This window comes from Alligator mississippiensis, chromosome 8, assembly GCF_030867095.1.
Source record: "Alligator mississippiensis isolate rAllMis1 chromosome 8, rAllMis1, whole genome shotgun sequence".
Classification (NCBI taxonomy): Eukaryota; Metazoa; Chordata; order Crocodylia; family Alligatoridae; genus Alligator; species Alligator mississippiensis.
The window spans coordinates 180,026-202,345 of NC_081831.1; the positions used below are offsets into that span (position 1 = coordinate 180,026).

Sequence of the window (22,320 nt, forward strand, 5' to 3'; positions counted from 1 at the left end):
AGCTCTCTTCTACACTAGCTGCAGCCTCTCAATAATTTACAGGTACGCTCTGCTTAAAAGCCCATGGTGTGTGTTCAGTTTGGAAGTGATGAAGGTTTGGATCACTCTGAGCAGGTTTTCATATCCAAAATAGAAAGTTGCCACCTACTAGTTCCTGCAGATAAGGAAAAGCACTGTCTCCATGCTACTATGGGAACTTCCTCCAAACATTGTAACGCTGAGTAGCCAAGGGAGTTATTTTTCTGTAACTTATTTTAGGACACCACAGCTTTCACAACACAATAAATATTTATTCGCTATTTTGCAACAGATAATTATAAAAGCATTAAATAAATCGAAGTATAAATATGCACATGACATTAAAGTGCATTTACAGGAAAGCAGGGACAAAAAGCTACCTCACCTGCATGAACCTGGCGCACACATCTGCACACCCCCTAACACAAATGAAATCTTCCTATGTAATTTTTGCAGCGTACAACTGTTTTGTTCTCCTGGAAGTCCTCTATCATGCCTGCCTGCCCTTAAACTATAGCTGTTCTTTGGGAAATAAAAAGGTACACACTGTATGTTTAAAGAAAGATTTGCATAGACTCTGAAGAGTGTGTTATTTAGGTAGGTCTTAATATGTATTGTTCATGAAAGAGAGGCCTCTCCAGTCCTAACTATACCAAAAATCCCTCATTCTCAACTGTGGGGAGCTGGCTGCTTTACCAGCAGCCCCTTATCACACTGTAGCAACTACTTTAAAAGGGGGAGGAGAGGGAGGAATGGCCCAAGGCTCATTCTCACTATTTTAAAGGGCCCGTGCCTTAGTTCAAGGTTTTTTGGTTCAACTGCTTCCTTGAAGGTTCCAAATAGTTATAAAATATCTATATTTAGAAAGAGAATAAAAACAACAGAACGTTTGCCATTGTGCAGAGAATCGTCATTACCTCACTGGCTGTACAAAAAGCAAACTGCTACCTCTCCTCCAGTCTGGTGCATACATACATGTATGAGTAGTGTGTATGCTGTCTGTATATGCACACGTGCTTTCCTGTATGTGGAGGCTATTTAAGGGCTCGAGATCCGTACATAATCAAGCACAGAATATTTAACTGTGAGCACTATAGTACGCAATTTATAGACTGTACAAAGATTAAAAAAAAACACTTAAAAATGACAACATACTGTACACAGAGAGAATCATAAAATCATAGAAAATAAGAGCTGGAAGGGACCTCAGGAGGTCACATCTAGTCCAGCCCCCTGTTCAAAGCAGGACCAGCCTCAACTACATCGTCCCAGCCAAGGCTTTGTCTAGCTGGGTCTTAAAAACTCCCAAGGATGGAGATTCTGCCACCACTCTGGGTAACCTGCTCCAGTGTTTTATTGCCCTTCTAGTGAGAAAATTCTTCCTAATATGTAGCCTTAACTCCCCTTGCTGCAGCTTGTTCTGTCATCTGCCCCCACAAAGAACAGTCCGGCTCCATCCTCTTGGCAGCCTCCCTGCTGGGAAGTGAAGACTGCTATTCAATCTCCCACAGTCTTCTCTTCTCCAGAGTAAATCAGCCCAGTTCCCTCAGCCTCTCCTCACCAGTCCTGTCCCCCAGCCCCACAACCATTTTTGTTGCCCTCTGCTGGACTTTCTCCAGTGCATCCACATCCTTTCTGTAGTGGGGGACTAAAACCTGGACACAGGACTCCAGATGTGGCCTCCCCAGTGCTGAATAGAGAGGAAAATCACTTCCCTTGATTTGCTGGCAGCAATTCTACCAATGCAGCCCAGGATGCCGTTAGTCTTCTTGGCAACAAGGGCACACTGTTGGCTCATATTCAGCTTCTTGTCCACTGTCACCCCCAGGTCCTTTTCTGCAGAGCTGCTGCCCAGCCCATCGGCCCCCAGCCTGCACCGGTGTGTGGGATTGTTCTGTCCCAAGTGCAGGACTTTTCACTTGCCCTTATTGATCCTTATGAGATTTCTTTCGACCCAATCATCCAACTTGTCTAGGTCACTCTGAATCCTAGCCCTACCCTCCAGCATATCTACTACTCCCCACCCCCCACCAGCTTGGTGGCATCTGCAAGAGGGGAGGCTACTCTGTTCTTCATTATTTTCAGAGATAATTATCCATGAAAAGTCCTTTAAACAATATTACACTTGGATCTTGCATTTGTATGAATAGGCAGTTTCATCCACAGGTCAGGTAAACTGTAGAGCTAAAGAGGTTGGGGTGTAGAAAAGCAGTGTTTTCTCTAGAATTTGTGGTGGTTCAAACACACAAGTATGATAAACTTTCTCTCTCCATTTTTGAAGCAGGAGGATGCTCTGCTGGTCTCTCAGACCCTGTCACCTATCATTGCACAGTTCTCTACAGGATGTGGCATGTTGCACAGATACTTTGTACAGAGATCCATTCTGACAGTGAATTCAACCAGCTAAAGACTGCATACCATGATTTCTTTGATGGACCCTTCTAGCAAGAGGTATGATACATCCATGGAGGCTCTGAGTACTTTCGTTGCCCATCTGCATAGCTGAGGAAATGCAGTCCCTCATTCTGCGTTCTGGAGTTTGTGTATGCCCAGAAGCTGGAAGGTAAGAGACCTGGGCAGAACGAGGGGAGAGCTTCCATCGGTGTCCTTCATGCCATAATTGTGAAAAGCAGAAAAAGCTAAGAATATCTGTAGTTCTTCTCCCTCCCTCAGTAACCCTTTTTTGACCATGTGTAAACTTGTCTGTAACACTGCAGAGGGGGAAGAATGATTATAGAACATAGAAATCTGTCCCCCCCCCCCTCCCACCTCGCTTGCCCCCAATTTCCACAGCATATTTGAATGATCGGTTGTAGTTAGAACAAAAATACCTATGTAGGGCCAATTCCAGCTCATCTGACTGCCGGTCAGTCCCATTGAAGTAAATGGGAATGTGTACAGGAGTGAGATTTATGGATATTTTCCTTGGGCGTTATGCAGTGAAGGCCTCCAATAAGGCCTCACTGCTTGCTGCTGCCTCTGGTGGTGGGGCCTGTGCGCAAGGGGGGAGGGTGTTCGGAGGGGGGATCCCACACACATGACCCCCATATGCATGTACCCACATCCTCTTCGCACCACCATACACGCCACCCACACCCCCCATGCATACTGCACACCCCAGCCACCCCGCCCTCCACGCACACCACAATCGCCCCAGCCGCCCCAATCCCTCCACACACTCACAGCCCCCCACCCATACCCATACGCATTCCCACATACTCCCCCCCCACCCCTACATACATCCAAACCCCATACCTATCTACCCCCATAAACCCCACACCGCCCCCACACACACCCCCACAGCCCCCCACAAACCCTGTACCCACCCACCCATACTGCCAAACCCCCCACACAATATACAAAAGTAAGACATCCTTTTAAGCTATTATATAATTGCCTCTCTGCACACTACACAAATGCATGTAAATAAGGACAAAATATTTTTTTTAAATCAAATTATTGTATGTTGTAATAGAGGTTTGATTTTTAGAATATAATTTGGGGTTTTCCTGGTTCCAAGGTAGCAGTCCCCCTGCTGAAAGGAGTACTCCTGGGGGCAAGGGGAGGGACTTCTGGTGGCAAAGGTCAGGGATTAGAGGGCAGGACTTCCAGTCCCAAGATGGTGCCCACGGGGGCAGGTCTACCATGTGGCCCGCGACATCTCGCCAAAACTCGTTAAGTGACCCTCCAGACAAAATAATTGCCTGCCCCTGCTTAAGAGGGCAAATTATCATCCAGAGATCTTGTTGGTATTGCTTTGGTTTAATAGAAATGGGAACACCAACTAGTGAGCCATGTTTGGCTCCCACCAGACAGTTTGATGGCCTCTAGGCTTGCCACTAGGATAATCAGTGGATCCCCTTTCCTTCCTTTGCTTTCATGTTGTCAGCCACTAATTCTCACGTTACTTCCCTGCATGAACCTATGCACTCTATGGAAAAAACTGGATATGAATTTTGTAACAAGACTGATGTGCCAGTGAACAACTGCTGCTCAAGTAATTGCTTTTTAAAAACTGAATGGAGTATGAAAATCATATGGTTGGTGCGGTATTCTTCATGTTTTCAGTTTCTGCACGCCTGTGTTCTACAATAACTGTTGTGGAGGACAGCAGGCAAGAGGTGGAGGTTTCGACAGCTTCGTAGGGCATGGTTAGGAGGGCAGATGTAAGCAGGCCAGAAAGCTGTTTGGGACAGATGCATTTGGAACGTGGATGCTTTTGCTATAACGATGAGCAGTTAAGTAGTGAATAATGCTGCCACTTAGGCAGTTATCATTAGGTTTCATCATCTTAAAATGATTTAAGAATTAATAGAATAGCGCATTCCTCAGAGACTGTTTCAGTGCTGGGTGTAGATTCAGGAAACGGAAACCACATTAGTTGCGCTTTACACGGACGTACGGGGTGGGGTGGAGGTTTAGGGGTTAGGCAGCTGCACAGGGACCAGTTAGGACTCCTGGAACTTGCCCAGAAAGCAGACGGAGGTTCTGGAGCACAATTAGGTGACCGGACGGGGGTTCAGTGTATGAACCGTGGACTACAGAGGCCCCTTTCTCTGCCTTTACTTTTCTTTTGGTTCAGTAGGAATTGTTGTTGACTGCTGTGTTTGGGCACTGTCGAGCACAGTGGGCCTCGGGATCAATAATACTATTATCTTTCCTTCACTGACCCTAATGTGCCTCCAAGAGCCTATCTAGATGAGGCAAATATGGGGCCATTCTTTCCAACAAGGAGGAATAGCTGGCTCAAGGAAAAGTGTTAAAACATATCTTGCTTAAAAGTCACCCATTTCTTCTTCCTAAGTTAGCCAAGACCCATATCTCTGTTATATTTAACCTAGAACACATTTTTAGTTCTTACATTTAAACATGCTGGCAGTTTTCAGTTAGAAAAGTCTTAGTGACCTCAGTATCCAAACCTATATTCTCTAGGTTCCTTTTAAAAATCTATCTGTACGCCGCGATGGCAGAACGTCTCTGGCAAGGCTTCGGAAAACCGACATCAAACTAAACTTGTTCTCTTCTCGTCTGTTATGATTAATACTGCTTTTCTTTTCATTTTCATTTGTTGCTATTTGGGAGTAGTAGCTGTGTCCCACTGAGGGCAGTGTCTCTCTGGATGCCCCTCAGTGTACAGTATTTCCAATAAAAATTACAGTTACAAAAATGACGAGTTGAGACAAAACTCACATAAATACATTTACATAAACGCAAGTAACAGTTATTCATATTATCAAAATTAAGTTAGGGCTGAGTCAATTAATCTAAAAATATCTGAAAAAAGTAAGAGGTTTCCAAGACCTTAAGTTCCTGAGATTTTTCCCCCATCTCAAGCTCTCCACATTTGACAAAGAACAAAGAAAGGGAAGTTGCATTTAGGTGAACACCACGTAGCAAACAAACACACGCTTTCACCCGTATTGACAGAAAACATACACATCATTCCTCTTCAATGACAATATTTTTTTCTTTCAAGTGAGAAATTTCTGGTGATGCATAGCAGGACCTCTACATGTGTTTACAATGACTGTTTAAGTTTTGTTAAAAGTTATAACCACAAAGCTTCACTTCTCACTGAAAGAAACAGTTTTCTGAGAAAAGGCTTCCCAACAAACCTGTTTCTACAGAATGTGCTATGAGCTGGTTTGCTTCCGTTCAGCTAAGCAAATGGCCCAGCCCTAGGCTAGTTCTACTTCTAAAATAAATAGTGTTGAAATTCTTTGCTTCTTTCCTAAATGCTTTGTCACTCATCTTGTCACACTCACACGCAAGTTTCTGGGTTGGTCACAACTTCCCCATTTCTTTCAGGCTCATCTTTCAGGAAGTGTTCCACTTCGATAGAGTCCACCTTGGCATCTTCAGGGGGTTTGTCTTCCATTTTGTTCAGCTCCTCTCTTTCTGCTGCTTCCTCTTTTGTTTGAGGCTCTTCTGATTTTTTCTTAATACAGCAGAAATTTCCTAAAGCCAGCACGAGGGCTGAGACCGTAACTTCAACTCCAGCAGTAATAAAAACAAACATGTACCTGTTCGTGGCATCCAAGATTTTGCCTAAAAGACATTAAATTCACAGGTTAGTAAAAAAGAAAGAGAAAACCCCAAACATCTCCTGCAGTGAGGATAATGCTGTTTTGTTTAAGAGAAATCATGCTCTAAATCACTGTTGATGTGAAAATACGAAACCACAGTCAGCCTTGGAAGAGATTTCCAGAAGTACCTAGAACATTTCTAAGCAGAAGTCCCACTGACGGACAGCAGGACTCCTAAGTAACTTATGTACATTTCCGAATCCTCCCGAATCCCGCCTTGTAATCTAATTCATCTTTAAAAAGAGTGAAGATATTTGAATATATGACTTGTGCCCTGGAGGTTTCCACTACATTTTGTTTTATAGATGCATTTTTCTGTTTGTTTAAAATGTTTTTCATTTCCTGTTTCTGTATGAGAAAAACACACCGTCAAAGTGGCTAATTGCCAGAGAGGCTGGCGGGGGTGGAAACGACATGGCAGGACAGTGAAGCTGGCTGTGCCTAAAGCCCCGTCAAATGCTTGAGATAAACTACTTGGGGGAAAACTTACAAAATGTTTTTTTCCGTGCCTCTTTAAAAGATCACACTTCTTCCTCATCTTTTGTTATGAAGATTACTAAGTCGATTGGGTCTTTGAAAGTGGCATATAAAGGGCCTGATTTTTCCACTTTGCTTTAACAGATCAATTCAGTTTCCTAGGATGTTCTTGCTGCCTCATCAGACTCTCTTGGGATGCCGTGCTTCCTTGATGCGCTGTGTTCCCAGGAGCACATACTCTATGTCACACAGTCAGCCATGATTCTGGAATAAGTTGGGGTTTTTCCTACATTCTGCCTTCCAAAAACGATGCTTGTGTTTTACGTGGGAGCACTGGTATGTGGGGAAAATAAAGTCTGTGTTGCGTAGCATGGTGTTTCCTCAGCTTTGGTTTGAATTGTATATCTGGCTGGTTTGTAATCTTGCTCATTCCTGTGTTATGAGACAGGGTAAATAGAAACCTCTGGTCTATACTATTCATTACTTCATAATACTCATAACCCCTTTTAATCTCATCTCCTTTCTAAGATAACAGTCCCTGCCTTTTCACTCCCTCTTTCTCCAATAATTTTTCCATGGTTCTGGTTTCATGGTTTCATAGCTGGTCGGGTCGGAAGGGACCTGAGGAGATCATCTAGTCCGACCCCCTGACGTGGCAGGAAAGAGCACTGGGGTCAAATGACCCCGGCCAGATGTTTGCCGAGCCTTTTTTTAAAGCCCCCCAGGGCAGGAGCCAGCACCACTTCTTTTGGAAGTTGGTTCCAGGTCCTAGCCATCCTGACAGTGAAGTAGCGCCTCCTGATGTCTAGTCTGAATCTACCCTCTGCTAGCTTGTGTCCGTTGTTTCTTGTAACTCCTGGTAGCGCTCGGGGGAACAGGGACTCCCCCAATGCCTGCTGGTCCCCTCTGACTAGTTTGTAACAGGCCACTAGACCCCCTCTCAGCCTTCTCTTGTGGAGGCTGAACAGGTTCAGGTCCCGTCGCCTCTCCTCGTGGGGCCTGCCCTGCTGCCCCCTGACCATGCGGGTGGCCTCCTCTGGACCCTCTCCATGCTGTCCACATCCCTCCTGAAGCACGGTGCCCAGAGCTGGATGCAGTACTCCGACTGCAGCCTGACCAGTGTCGCGTAGAGGGGGAGGATCACCTCCTTGGCCCTGCTTGAGATGCATCTGTTGTGGATGCACGACAAGGTGCGGTTGGCCTTCCTGACCGTGTCCCGACATTGCTGGCCCATGTTCATTTTGGCATCAATGATGACTCCAAGATCCTTTTCTGTCTCAATACTGGCAAGAAGGGAGTTCCCCAGCCTGTAGGTCTGCTGCTGGTTCTTCCTCCCCAGGTGCATTACCCTGCACTTGTCAGTGTTGAACCCCATCCTGTTCTCATCGGCCCACCCCTGTAACCTGTCTAGATCCGCTTGCAGCCTGTTCCTTCCTACTAGCGTACTCACTTCACCCCACATCTTAGTGTCATCTGCGAACTTGAACAGGGTGCTTTCTACCCCCTCGCCCGTCACTGATGAAGATGTTGAATAGGGCAGGCCGGAGGACTGAGCCTTGGGGAACCCCACTGCCCACCTTTATAGGTTGTTCACCTATAAAGGTTTTTTCCTCCTTCAAGTCACCAGGGACAATGTACAATCCATTTGGTTGAGCCTTAAAATCACCTGCCAGATTCCAGGATAGTCTTGAACCAAAGGCCCAACTGGGTTTCAGGGAAGTGGTTAGCTGTGTGCTGGGCGCATCTCTGAGAGGCGAGCATGTGTCAGGTAAATGTGCTCATTACTAGATCCATATACACTCTTTTGGTGGCTGTTTTCACTTGGATCTCAGTCTTTGGCACACAAAAAGTAATGGAACAATGCAAATGCTGTTAAACCCTTAACTGAATAGATTATTTACCTGCTGATGGTGGGCCGACTAGGACAGCCATTGCTTCAGCCAGAAGCACCAAGCCAATGGCGCTGGAAAATTTCTGAGTGCCGACGATAGCCATGAGAACTTCAAACTGAAGGGCACCTACCATTCCATAGGAAATGCCAAAGAAAATACAGAAGACTACCAAGCCAGCATAGTCATCAGCCATGGATCCCATGAGATCTGTAAAACCATTAAAAAACATAGCAAAGCTAAAGAGGTAGACGCAGCGTGGTCTGACCTGCTTGAGACCAGCAATCACTCCACAGGTGGGCCGGGCAAAGATATCGATGAATCCAAGAATGGATAAAAGAAAAGCTGCTTTTGTGTCTTCATATTTCAGGTCCTTGGCATAGCTCACCACAAACACTGGTGGCACAAAGAGGCCCAGCACCATGATGGAGGCAGCCACAGTGTAGATGACAAAGCCAGTATCCTTAAACACACTGAAATCCAGGAGCTTTTTCTTTGTTTTTTTCTCAACAATTTCTTTGGTAACTTCAGATTTCTTGGGAGGCTCCAAAGGTCTCATTAACGCTCCACAAACACAGCAGTTGAGCAGCATCCCACCCAGTATAAGAAACCCCCCTCGCCAACCATATTCATGTTGTAGTATCTGCCCCAGAGGAGAAAGGGCACAGAGAAACACAGGGCTCCCAGCAGCAGACAGCCCATTTGCTAAAGGCCGGCGCTTGTCAAAGTATCGATTTAACATGATAAGCGATGGCTGGAAGTTGAGTGCCAGACCCAAACCTGAAACAGAGGAGAGACAAAAGTGAAAGCTGAGCTGCAGTGTCTGCATAAAAATAGCCACTGTTACTGCAGTATGATTCACAACTGAGGACAAAGATGTGGGGAGACTTTCCTGCTTCCTCCATCTGGAAGAAAGGTTCTAGATAACCCCCAAAACTGAGAGAGAGCCCTTCATAATAGTATTCCCCTACCTAATAGCCACACCTTGGGAACAAAAGCATCAACTAAACTTCACAGAAGAATTAACACTTGTAAGAGCTAAATCCGGCCAGGCCCTTCCACTGTGAATGAGGTTCTCGAGAGAGGCTATTTCTAAGGATCCTAATGGTTTAGACACTGCCCATTCATACCAATTTCGATATCTGAATCTAACTATATCCCAGGCTTTTCCTCTTCAGGGCTGCACCCCCACTTACCAGTGATAACGCCTGCAGTGAGATAGAGCTGGATAATGTTGGTGCAGAAAGAAGCCATTATCATCCCTAGCGAAGCAAAGAGGCCCCCAACGAGCATGACGGGACGACAGCCAAACCGATTGACACACACGCTGCACAGGGGCCCTGAGGAAAAAGGAGATATGAGCAACTGGGACAATGCAGGTGCTCCTTTGTAATGTCGGTTTGAATTTCTTCCCATGCTTTGCCCACATCCTCAAGCTACTCCCAAAACACCGTCTCCTTTCCACAAATCCACATACTTGGCATGTCAGAGCTCTGTAAAACTTTGCCATTTCATCATCTTTAGCTGACAAGTCTCAAAGACTCTTTATATAGGATGGCTACACTCAAAGAAAACCTGTTATCTTAAATATTGTTACAGCCAAGTATTTTTTCCTTCAAATACCTAGTTGGCATGCAAACAGCATTTCTAATTAAGATCAGAAGAAAAGACCTGAGTTATTTGCTTCACATGCGGCATTGTTTAAAAATAGATACTGCCTACCTGTTCCATAAAGCATAGCCAGTAGAATGGAGGAGATCCATGCTGTATCACTGTATCCAACACCAAACTCCCGGATTAGCTCTTTAAAGAAGACACTAACTGCCTTAGGAAAGGCATAGGAGAATCCTGTGATGACAAAACAGCCAAAGAGAACAGCCCAGCCCCAGCCCCCATCAGGGGCTTTGATGCCAGATGGACCATCGTCGACTACGACAGCTCCCATAGCGAAACTCTATGTGTTCCCTTAAGAGATAAGAAAAATAGAAATAATTAGATTCTACAGGCATCAGGATAGGAATTCACTCAAAACAGTTCCCCCGGGAAGAGGTCATGGGCGTGTGCAGAAATTGGTGAAAAAGGAGAACATCCTAACTACAACAAATGGAGACCTGGGTACAGCTGCTTGGCTGTGTGGGGGGTTTGCTTGAAAATGCTTGTCATCATTTTATAGAAATGTGAGTATTTGGTAGGATTTTAAGCCAATCACAAAATTATAGGGAAGTAGGGCAGGATGGGACCCCATGAGGTCATTTAATCCAGCCCGCTGCCCAGACTTAAACCATCCCAGCCAAGTGTCTGTCTAACATGCTCCTGAAAACTTACAGGGATGGAGATTCCACTGCTTGACCACACTCAGATTTAGACAGCTCCTCCTCACCTCTCAGCCCAGTTTCCCCTGCTGCAGCTTGAGACCACTGGTCCTACTCCTGTCCCTTACAGCCACAGAGAAAAGCCCATCTCCATCCTCGCTGTCATTGCCCTTCAGGTAGTTGTAGACTGTTAATAAATCCCCCCTCCCCACCCAGTCTTCTCTTCTCCGCACTGAGGAACCCTAGTTCTTTCGGCCTTTCCTCATAAGTCTTGCCTCCCAGACCTCTAATCATTTCTGTGCCTCTGTGCTGGACTCTCTCCAATCTGTCCACATCCTACTTGAAGTGTGGGACCCAAAACTCAACACAGTGCTCCAGGTGAGGCAGCACCAGTAGATAATATAGCACAGTTCACCTGAAGTCAGACTAGCATATTGTGATGTAATTGAATATGTTTTTCTATATGCTAAGGGGCCACATTAAAATGGAATAGATCATTCACATTCTGGCATGGCCTACTTTTCAGAAGTTTGCTTTTGCAAACTAAACTTGTCCAAAATCAATTGCCAAAAAGATTGATCACAATCACCTGGGGCCTGTCCATTTATAGCCCCCAAGTCCGTCTCATCTCTGAATCCCTGAGAGAGCAGATGGGTTTTGCAGGGTATCTAAAAGTTAGCATCTGTGCAGATTACAAAAAGAGCACTAACAGTTTAGAAGGAAACTCACTTGTCCATCCTGCTCTGTGCATGGAGTTTGCTAATGTACTGCATTATCTTCAGCCCTGATGTCTTAGTGCAGCAGTCAGCAACCTTTTCAGGTGACAGGCCACAATGATCCAGCTTGGGGCAGAGAAGGGCATGTGCTAAGACTTCGTGGCTGCTGCTGCTGCTGCTTCTCCCCACAGCAGCATGAGGAGGGCAACTACTGTCACAGCCCCATGTCCGTGGGCTGGACCAAGTGGCTTTACAGGCTGTGGTTTGCCGACCCCTGTCTTCATGCGATTATCCTCTTACATGATTTTTCTCTCATTAGTGATAGTGCATTGTAAGTACCTAGTACATATTTAGTGCACAAGGTTAGCATTCACATGTTACTATATGGGTTTATATATTGTTGCTACTTTATTTGTATTTATATGCTGCAGTGACATTTACTATTCAATGTGTCCATCCTGCGGAGAAGTTTTCCTGCGTACTTCCCATGCAGGGTGGCCTGCAGGGTTCTCTGCTGCCAGCCTAACCTGTATTCCTTTGTGTGCAGGGGAGGCCGTTTCTGTTTGTGTTTTGTTTCCTATGGGCTTACCCAGCTTTCCTGTCATGAATGATATGTTAGTGAGCAGCTTTTTCTTCAGGCCTCTGCCAGCTGGGTTGTGCAATACACCTGGCCTGTCACTCTTCATATATCAGCATGACCTCTTAATGTACGTGGGTCCTATTCTGCTGTTCAACACCAGCGTGCATGGCCACACCTGCCTTGTCTTTACAGACTCACAGAAGAACTATTAACAGAATAATAGCACGCTACAGTATTATTCCAGGACAAACAGAATAGACTCCTGTCACCTGTTTTAAACTTTCACCAGATACTGCATGCATACAGAAGAACTCACAGCTCTTTTGCATGTCAGAGCTCCCTTGCCCTGTGTTGCCCTCAGTTGCACTAGTGTAAATCCACAGTAGTAATACCGTTGGTTTAAATGGATTTTGTCTGGATTTGCACTGAGATCGGAATGCTGCTCTCTGTTTCTGGAGAATGCTAGTTGCCGTTATAGAGCAGGAGTAGCTTTTAGAGTCAGTGCTATGCTGGGAGACGCCCCACAGAGCCCCCTCTCTAAAGTGGAGGGAAATGTGGGGTGTTTTATCTGCCTTTGAAAGAACCACCCTCCCTGCTTAAATGTCTCTGGCAAAAATTACTTGTTCCTGCAGCCCATCCAATTCAAGAGAGCAAAGAGTTGGTATATAACATACAATAGATTACAGTTCATTGCAGGTATGTTTACAGTAATTTCCCGTAAGGAGAGAGCTGCCTTCTAGAAATACATCCTGACCCGTCCTCCCTCTAGCAGGAGAAACAAAACAGACTGCAACACCATCAGAATCTACAGTTCTTCAGGAACTAAAGAAAACGGGTTGGAAGGGGAACCAGGAGACGTCTGTCTTGTGGCACTGCCTGCCTCTTTGCATAGTCCAAAACTGATTCGGAGATAAGAGTTTGCTAGAGGTCTGCTTTGCATGACAAACATGTTTTGTAACAAGCTTCTGCACAGCGCAACCAGCCATTGTGAAGTGGCTGCTACTACAGCCTCTTCAGTTTCCCAGACTTTCCTCAGTGCTGACATGCTGTTTAAATGCAGAAACCAGTGGGTCCTGCCCATGCTTCTGTAGGACCGTGCCCTCCCCTGCACTGGGGCTGATCAGTGGGTCTGGGGAGAACTGTTCTGTGAGCCCTTAGCTACCATAAATCAGGGATCTCTTGTTCACCAGTGCTCTTGCTTTGGTGACACCGAGCCAGGGGTGGCCAAGCTGCAGCATGCTCATCACAAGTGGCACAGGTGTGGGGTACATTGCAAATCAGGGAGGGGGCAGGTGGCACAGCAGCAGATAGGGCAGAAAGCAGAGCAGCAGCAGGCATGGGAAAAGGATCAGAGCGGCAGTGTAGGGCTAATTTGTAACACGCCAGCTGCAAAGGTTGGCTCTGCGCACTTTTCTGTTCCCTGTAGCTGCCACAGCACCCAAGGCCCAGGGGAAGTGCCACTAAACCTAGATGCGCCTTAGGCTGCCATTAGCACATGTATGCCATGGAGCAAGTGACCTCAGCAGCAAGGGGTATTACTTAACGTGTGTCGCAATGGTTTTACATGGAGCCCAGAATCACAGACAGGTTTGTGGAGGTGGACTTGCTCTCCCTGGTGCTGGCCTGCACATACCTCCTCACCCCTACAAAATGGACTCCCCTGGAAAAGGCAGGAAGAAGTGTGGGGAGGGGGATCCCTTCATTTATCTATGGGAAGCCCCGTGAAGGCAGTAGATGGATCTGGCTCAGGCAACCCATGCAGCTGCATCCTGTTCGTACACTAGACTTGGGTCAAGGGAGGGCACAGTTGCTGCCTTGGCACGCTTTCATTTGTGGCTGTTGCAGCTGTAGCAGGTTCAGTACCGGGGTCACTCCCAGCTGGGAATCAGTTTGCAGGGAAGGCAGGGCCCAGCCCCAAATGTAAGAGCACTTGGAGTCGACCACGTGCTTACGCCTGATGCAGATAATGCTCCAGCCCTGGCTTTTCCACACCATTTTGTTTTGTATCTACATCACAGAGGGACACTTGGATGCTGCCTGCCCTTCCAACTAGACCTGGCCTGCTAAGGGCAGCCACACGGGTCTGCAGGTGGAGGGGGCATGAGTGTGCTGGGGAGGGCTGGACCTGCACCAGGGCAAGGGCAGTCCGGCAGGGCCCCAGCAGGGGCCAGGCAGCGGTGCCAGGGCTCTGGGGAGCCTGGCAGGCTGAGGTGGGGGGCTCCTTGGCAGCTGTGAGGGGGGAGCCTGGCTTCGGGGGGCAGGTGCTGCCAGTCCCTGGTCTGACCCAGAGCCCTGCCACGCGCTCCCTCCCTTGGACCCCCTGAGGGGAAGGAGGAAGCATGTCCGAAATCTCCCGGTTGTCCGCAAGAGCCTGACACAAGGCAGCTGAAAGGCAAGTGGGGGAGAAAAAGGCCCTACAACTCTCCCCCAGGAGACCGTGGCTTCCGAGCAGGGCCCCGGCGGCCGAGCGCGCTTCCCAGGGGGCCGCGGCAGCCGCGGGCACTGGCTCGCCCGTCGCCGGGGGCTGCGGGCCGGGAGGCACCCGCGGCTCAGCAGCACCTGGCGGGGAAGGGACGGGCATCGCGGGGCAACGCCGTCACCTGCCGGCTCGGCCCCCGGGGCTGCGGGGTGTGCGGCCGCCCCGCCCCGCCCCGTCTGCCCGCCGCCGCCGCACCGAGACGTGGGGGACGTGACTGGCGAGCCGCCGCCGCCGCCGCCGCCTGCCGTATTTCCTCGCAGAGGCGCCGCCCCCGGGCCGGGCCGGCCGCAGGGGGTCCCGGCCGGAGCCGCCCAGGGGTCGGGGCTGGTCCCGGGGGCAACCGGCGCGGAGCCGCCGGGGAGCGGAGCGGGGCCGGGCCGGGCCGGGCCGGGCCGACGGCGGCCCCAGGGGCGCTCCCCGGGCAGCGGGGGGCTGCGCGGGCTCCGAGGCGACTCCTGCCCGGGGGTGGGGGGGGCGGCCCTTGCTGCTCCGCTCGGCCCTCGACCCGCCCGGCCCCCGGCCCCCGGCCCGGGCCAGGAGCCGCGCGGGGCGGGGGCCGAGCTCCGGGGCCCTGCGCCTCCCGCGGCTCAGCCCGGCGGTAGCGGCGCCCGGCAGCCACGCGGGATCGCGGCTGCGCTTGGGCCGCCCCCGCGCCGGCGGGTCCCGGCCGCTCCCAGGGCTCCTCCCGCCCGCTCGCTCGCTACCGGCAGCCACGACCCCGCGGGAGCCGCAAGCCTCGCTCGCTCGCTCCCTCGCCCGCCCGGCCCGGCCGCCGGGGCCGCCATTCGTAGCGCGCCAAGCGCCGCCACAGGTGCGGCCGGGGCCGGGGCCGGGGCCGGGCTGACGCTGGCGCCGGCGCTGCCCCGCGCGCGGCCGACCCCGCCGTACCTGGGCGCCGGAGATGCTCGCGGACCCGGCCCGGCCAACCCGCCGCGTCTCCGCGCCGCTCCCTCTTCGCGCTCCTGTCACGGCCGGTGCCTGAGTCATCCGCATCCGCATCCGCGCCGGCCCGCCGCCCCCCCGCGCCGGCACGTCCGCCCCCCCGCGCCCGCCTGCCCGCCCGCCCCGCTGCTCCAGCCGCCGCCCTTGCACCTGCCCGCGGCGCCCGCTCCGGCTCCGCCCGCGGCGCTCAATGCTGGGCGCGGGCGGCTCTGGGGCAGGGCTGACCCGGGCCACAGCCATTACCCCACCGCACGGGGTGAGGCCAGCCCAGGTCCCCTGGCTCCGGGCGTGTGGCGCAGCCAGGCCTGTCCTCCTCCAGCAGCCCCTGCCCCTGGGGTGCAGCTCCCAGCAGAGCTGCCCACTGGGGTGCGGGGGGCAGGGGCCCCACGGGGGACCTGCTGCATGCCGCCAGGAGCAGGGGCAGCTCCGGGAGATCCCTCCTCTGGGCCTAGCTGGGGGGGGACAGACCGGGAGGTGGCTCTGCTGGGGGAAGCAACCTTCCTGGAGGGTGGAGGCCGAGTTGGGGAACGGGGGCTGAGCCCTCTGGCGCAGGAATCAACCGCCTGGAAGGGGTCAGCGCAGTAGGTTGGCAGTGCTGGTGTTAGCGGCTCCAAGGCAGCCCATGCTAGGCAGCAAGACTTGGAGGCCAGGGATGCTGGAAAAGGAGGGCCAGAGTCGAGGTCGCACCCCATATGCCTCTGGTGGGGTCACCAGGTGAGCAGTGCGAAGGCACCTGGTGCTGTAACCAGGAGTGTGCCCTATGCAGAGATGCTGAACGTGTCGCTTGGTGCTCCCTCACAAGCAGCCATACCATGTTTTCCTGCAAGCACCATGGGCCCAGTAGCCATGGCAGCCAAGGAGGCCTGGACACCCCTATGGGGTACAAAAGGAACACAGCAGGGTCAGCCCAACACTTGCAGAGCAGGGAATAATTGTATTTTGATCACCTAAATGGTGCTACAGGTTTGTAGGAGGGATGAACTGATCTTGCCTGAGGCCTACCACCAAGGCAGGGGTGTGTCTCCTTTATACAGGCAGTGCTGATGGTGTTCGAGCTTGTAGGTAAAACGCCAACTGGTTGAACCCACAGCAAGCACGCTTCCCTCATGGGCCCCACAGACAGAGATGGTGACTTGCCTGAGGCTACACACAATGTCAGTGGGGCAAAGCATTGAGGTTGGGTATCCCAGGCCAACACCTCTAAGAGCATGATCCTCCCTCTTCCTTCCGCAAAGTCCCTAAGTTTAATTATCTCCATCCTATTTGAATCACTGCTTTGTCATGGCAAGTTATTACTATAAAGGAGAATTTCTGAGTCCAAACTCATGGGTGTTCTTGAGCCATCTGTAAACAACAATTTTTCCATAACAGGGAGAGGTGCTTTTGCAGTCAGCAGGAGGGAAGTCTTCACATAACTGTCTGCAGTTGTGGCAGTAACTGGAAAACTCTGATCACCATCACTAGAGGACACTTCAGAAACCAAGACTATGGGGTTGCTAAAAGAACCTAAACAAAAGAAAGATGCTCATAATTTCATAGATGTCATAGACATTAGGGCTGGAAGGGACCTCGGAAGATCATCGAGTCCAGCCCCCCGCCCAAAGGGCAGGAAGTCAGCTGGGGTCATAGGATCCCAGCAAGATAAGCATCCAGTTTGCTCTTGAAGGTGTTCAGTGTAGGCGCTTGAACCACCTCCGGTGGCAGGCTGTTCCAGACCTTGGGGGTTCAGACAGTAAAGAAATTCTTCCTTATGTCCAGCCTGAAACGGTCTTGTAGTAGTTTATGACCGTTCGACCTCGTCATCCCTTGGGGCGCTCTGGTGAACAAACGTCCCCCCAGATACTGGTGGTCACCCCTGATAAACTTGTAGGTGGCCACCAGATCACCCCTGAGCCTGCGCTTTTCCAGGCTAAAGAGCCCCAGGGCTCTCAGCCTGTCGTCATAGGGTCTGCTTCCCTGACCTCTGATCATGCGCGTGGCTCTTCTCTGGACTCTCTCAAGCTTCTCCACATCCTTTTTGAATTGTGGAGCCCAAAACTGGACGCAGTACTCCAGCTGCGGCCTCACCAAGGCCGAGTACAAGGGGAGAATGACGTCCCAGGATTTGCTTGAGAAGCATCTATGGATGCAAGCCAGCATTTTGGTCACTTTACTAGCCTCAGCATTGCACTGCAGGCTCATGTTCATCTTGTGGTCAATGATGACCCCCAAGTCTCTTTCTTCCATAGTGCTAGCCAACATAGCACTGCCGAGCCTATAAGGATGCTGCGGGTTTTTCTTCCCAAGGTGGAGAACCTTGCATTTATCGGCGTTGAACACCATCAGGTTCTCATCCGCCCACTTGCTGAGCCTGTCCAGGTCAGCCTGGATCACCCGCCTGTCTTCTGGTGTGGATGCTTTGCCCCAAAGTTTGGTGTCATCGGCGAACTTGGCCAGTCCGCTTCTGACTCCAGTGTCCACATCGTTAATGAAGATGTTGAACAGTATGGGTCCAAGGACAGAGCCTTGGGGGACCCCACTGGTCACAGGACACCACGATGAGTGACGTCCATCAATTAGTACCCTCTGGGTCCGACCCCGGAGCCAATTTTCCAGCCAGTGGATCGTGGAGGACCCAAGGCGACAATTGGCCAGTTTCACCAAGAGGCAATCATGGAATACCAGATCGAAGGCTTTTTTTGAAGTCAAGATATATGACATCAATCTCTTCTCCCTTGTCCAGGTGATAGGTCACCTGGTCATAGAAGGAAATGAGATTGGTCAAGCAAGACCTACCCACAACAAACCCGTGCTGGCTATCCCTTAAGATGTTGGCGTCGGCCAGTCCATTAAGGATGGCCTCTTTAATAAACTTTTCTAAGACCTTCCCCGGGATAGAAGTCAGGCTGATGGGCCTATAGTTAGCCGGATCCACTTTCCTCCCTTTCTTGAAGATAGGCACCACGTTGGCCTTCTTCCGGTCTTCGGGCACGACACCAGAGTGCCAAGAGTTTTCAAAGATCCGTGCTAGAGGCTGGGCTATGATGCTTGCCAGCTCCTCGAGTACCCTGGGGTGAAGATTGTCAGGGCTGGCTGACTTGAAGGTATCCAGCTTCTCAAGATGTTCCTTCACGAAGTCAGCATTAGTGGAGGGCAGGGGATCACCCTCACACGGACTTCCCGGCCCTGTAGTGGGCACGGGCGTCCCATGGGACTGATTAAAGACCGACACAAAGTACCTATTTAATAGGTTGGCTTTTTCCCGGGCGTCAGTTGTCAGTTGCCCCATCTGGTTCAGCAGGGTCCAATGTTGCCCCTGCTTTTCCTCCGGCTCCCCACATATCTGAAAAAGGACTTTTTATTGTCCTTGATGCTCAAAGCTACTTGGAGTTCAGTTGCAGCCTTGGCTTTCCTGGTCTGCTCCCTGCAGGACCGGACCAGTGCAAAATAATCCTCCTTGGAGATGACTCCCATCCTCCATCCTTTGTAGGACTTTCTTTTTAGCCTCAGGAGGTCTGCTAGGTCCCTGGAGAGCCAGGGGGGCTGCTGCGCCCTCTTGCTGCCTTTCCTCCAAGATGGAATAGACTTAGTTTGTGCATTGAGGATTGCTCCCTTGAGGAGCAACCACTCTTCTTGAACTCCCCTCTCCGTGGTCATGGTCCCTTAGGGCCTCACTGACAAGCCTCCTGAGCTTGTCAAAGTCGGCTTTGCTGAAGTCCAGGACTTCCGTGTAAGAGTCAGAAGAAAGAGAACACCACATCCTATCAGGTCTGGTAGAATCCATCCTCACCAAAGCTCATACATAGGCTCCAACCCTGCTGCAGGTGTTTGGGAGCTAGAGTTTACAGCTGTGGGAAAGCTTAGGGATCTGGGCTCCATTTCATTCTGATGGTGGTAAGATTCATTGCCATCTTGCTGTTCAGAAGTGAGTTCATCATCACAAGCCCTAGTCTCACCCTTGTAGTTGATGATTCTATTATTCCAGGATGAATGCCCTATGCTGAGAGCAAACATCATCCTGGTGGGTAAAAGCAAGGCTAAGTGGAGCCTTCAAAGGATGCTTTGAAGACCAGGACCAAATTCTTGGATTTGATTCAGCATTTAACATTCAGCAGTTAACGAGAAGCTAGTGTTGTGAGCAAAGTCCTGTGGTGTTATGCTTACAGAAACCTGGATTGAATCTAGGTAACTCGGAAACGCTTGGAATCGATAGTGACTCACGATACGCAGAAAGATATTGTATGTTTTTAAATATTAAAGGTTTTGTCACTGATTTGTACAGAGGGAATGTTCAGAACTGACAAAAGGTGTCCAGAGAGGCCTTTGGAAACTGCTTTCCAGGGTTAGCTAAATAGCAACACCATTTTCTGCCCTTAATGTCATCGCTGCAAGCACATGGCAAGCACGCTAAAACAGCCACACTAGAATCATAACTCTAAACCAGGTACTGTGTTGCATTTGATACCACTTGAAAGTAGCCTCTTCTGCAGCTCAAAAGTAGTTTTGCTACCCATGGTTGCAAATGTTTTGTTTTTTGCTAGATTCCTCACAAATATGATATGTGTATGGGTGGGTGCCAAGATTTGGCCCTTATATTCTGTATTCAGCATGGTCTTCAGGTATTGTTTTTATGTTTGAAGCCCTGGTATTCATACTTTTGTTGATTGATTGATCATTGACATATTCCTTGCTGTTTTATATATATATATATATTTTAAAGCATGTCAGTTCCATAAAAACTACACAATCCTAGAGCCACACTCAAGCCCAGATCATGCATCTTTTTGGCTGAGGCGAAACATCAATGCCGGTTGACAACACTTACCTTTATGAGAAAAACTGCACTTATCATTTTTCTCCTTCTGACTGAGTCCTTACACCACAGTCATGCTTCAGCTGGTACTCTTTTTCCATGTTCACATGCATATTTTTAATTCCTCCAAGGAGTTCTGTGAATTTCCTAGGTTTGATCCTATATTGCTTTCCTTAAAAACACAGTGGGAGGTACAGAGCTGAGATTGTCCCTTTCCTCTCAAAGTGTGGTTGGGCAGCTAACTCTTAGGCATGCTGCTGTCCCTGCTGCCCTGAATAGCAGTGGCTGAAGCACTGTTTCAGAGGGGGCTGGTGGAGGCTGGCAGGAGGACGTGGCTGCAGCTTTGCTCCTGTGGAGCTGAGGAGTTCCATGTGGCTGGGGTCCTTCCTACGACCTTCCTCCAAGTCTTGCAGAAGCAGAGTGTATCTTAGGAGTCTTGGCGGGCAGAAGCAGAGTATCTTAAGAGTACCTTCTACCTTAGGAGTACCTACTACCTTCTTCCAGGCCTTGCAGAAGCAGAGTGTATCTTAGGAGTCTTAAGGGGCAGCTGCTCCAGTGGAATCCCACCACTCCTTGGAGTTTAGGTGATTTCCAGTTCTTATTTCTAAGATTTATGGTGGTGCTTGATATGCTTGTACATATTTGGCTTCATTAAGCTTTTAACAGTCATCTTTTAAAGGAAAAATGTTCCCCCTCTCACACTAGAATGATATGTATAGTGAGTGTTATGCTTTGGGTAACATTAAATCTGTAATGCTAAAACTGAAAAAAATATTACGTTATTTCATAGTTGTCATTCACTGATACAGTGCCAGTCTTTGATTTTTAGCTTCAGTCTCACGTGCCAGGCAGTACAAAGGGCCCCCGTCAGATCTTTATTGCAGAAAGGGCAAATAAATTCAGAACTGAGGTTTCAAACACCTTAGCCTTGCTTCTAACCAAGTGTGATAATGGGGTCTTGTCTTCTGAGACACAGAAAATACATGGAGCAATGTAAAAATGCACAATGTAAATCCATTTAACGGTAACACATGTTAAATACAAGCCCATAGTATATGGTCCAATTTAGGAGACAAACATTAGTAGCAGATGCTTCAGACTTACCTGAATTTGAATGTTGCACTAACATCATGTTTGCATTTGGATGCTGGAGTATCTACGATCCGTGGCCCAACCCTTCTCCATTGTGAAACCATTTGCATGTTTTGCTCTCTCAGGCGCGTGCATCGCAGGGCTGGGGCCAGCACGCAGAAGCCGAGGGACGGCCCGCAGCCACTGTTGCCTCAGCCGTGCTTCCCGCACTAAGCACCGCCTGACTGGATAGCGCTTCTCTGCTCTTCATTCCTGACCCCTTTTCTCACAGGAAAAAGAAAACGTGCACGCGTTCATGCGGCCGGACGTCCTCTGCTTCTCCCAGACGCGTACGTCTGCCCGCAGGGACGCAGCACCCTGGGAGGCCCGGAGAGTTTTGCTGACTCACGCCGATGTAAAATCGACCTGAGTCCCGCAGCAGCCGGCGAGCCGTGCCGCGCCGCGCCGCGCGTCCGCCAGCGCCTGCGGGAACGGGCTCCTCGTCTACCCTCACAGGAAGCCCGAGCATCAGTTCGTATCTGTATAGACTTGAACACAACTGCCACGTGCGAGTTTAAACCAGCATTAACGATGGCCTAGACCACTATGGCGGTAACGAGGGTAAGCGGCCTGGACCGCAGCTCCTTGCGCTCGAGGGTTTATTGTTATTCACAGCATCGTTTCCTGAAGCCAGTGGAGCCACCGAGGAAACCGGTGTAGTCCCAAGTAGAGCAAGTGCCTCGTGGCCTTCCCGCCGGCCCCTCGCCCTTCTCCCGGGCTGGCTGGCTGCCCGTCGCCCTGGCGCTGATTTCCTCGCGGCCCGGCAGAAATGGAGCCGGGCTTTCCGCTCCACATCGGCAGAGAAAACGGCGGGCGGGCGGGCGGGGCGGGGCGGGGCCGGCAGCGTTGCCGGGCAGCTCGGGCGGCGCCTCACTCCCGCCCGGGCCCGGGCGCTTCC

At 50.1% G+C, this 22,320-nt stretch overlaps 1 protein-coding gene across 2 annotated transcripts; it reads right to left on the reverse strand.

Moving 5' to 3' along the window:
• Positions 1–3,390: 3,390 nt before the first annotated feature.
• Positions 3,391–22,298, reverse strand: SLC16A3 (solute carrier family 16 member 3). Of its 2 annotated transcripts, none has more exons than XM_006270663.4 (5): positions 21,396–22,298; positions 10,193–10,435; positions 9,667–9,810; positions 8,483–9,250; positions 3,391–6,066 (listed from the first exon to the last, which is right to left on the reverse strand). In XM_006270663.4, exons 2-5 carry the CDS (start codon positions 10,413–10,415, stop codon positions 5,780–5,782), a joined length of 1,422 nt encoding a protein of 473 aa, XP_006270725.1. In that variant the 5' UTR covers positions 10,416–10,435; positions 21,396–22,298; the 3' UTR covers positions 3,391–5,779. The 2 variants fall into 2 exon arrangements, with proteins under 2 accessions (XP_006270725.1, XP_059587870.1); XM_059731887.1 differs by lacking the exon at positions 21,396–22,298 and adding an exon at positions 15,446–15,571.
• Positions 22,299–22,320: the final 22 nt, after the last annotated feature.

What these genes read in the sequence shown, in the direction of transcription:
- SLC16A3 (XM_006270663.4), bottom strand. Translation starts at nt 10,415, where the DNA reads ATGGGAGCTGTCGTAGTCGACGATGGTCCATCTGGCATCAAAGCCCCT. An exon ending in GGCTATGCTTTATGGAACAG is followed by an intron (nt 9,811 to 10,192) that starts GTAGGCAGTATC and finishes CTTTTTCCTCAG; the next exon opens with GGCCCCTGTGCAGCGTGTGT. An exon ending in AGTCGGCCCACCATCAGCAG is followed by an intron (nt 6,067 to 8,482) that starts GTAAATAATCTA and finishes AATGTCTTTTAG; the next exon opens with GCAAAATCTTGGATGCCACG.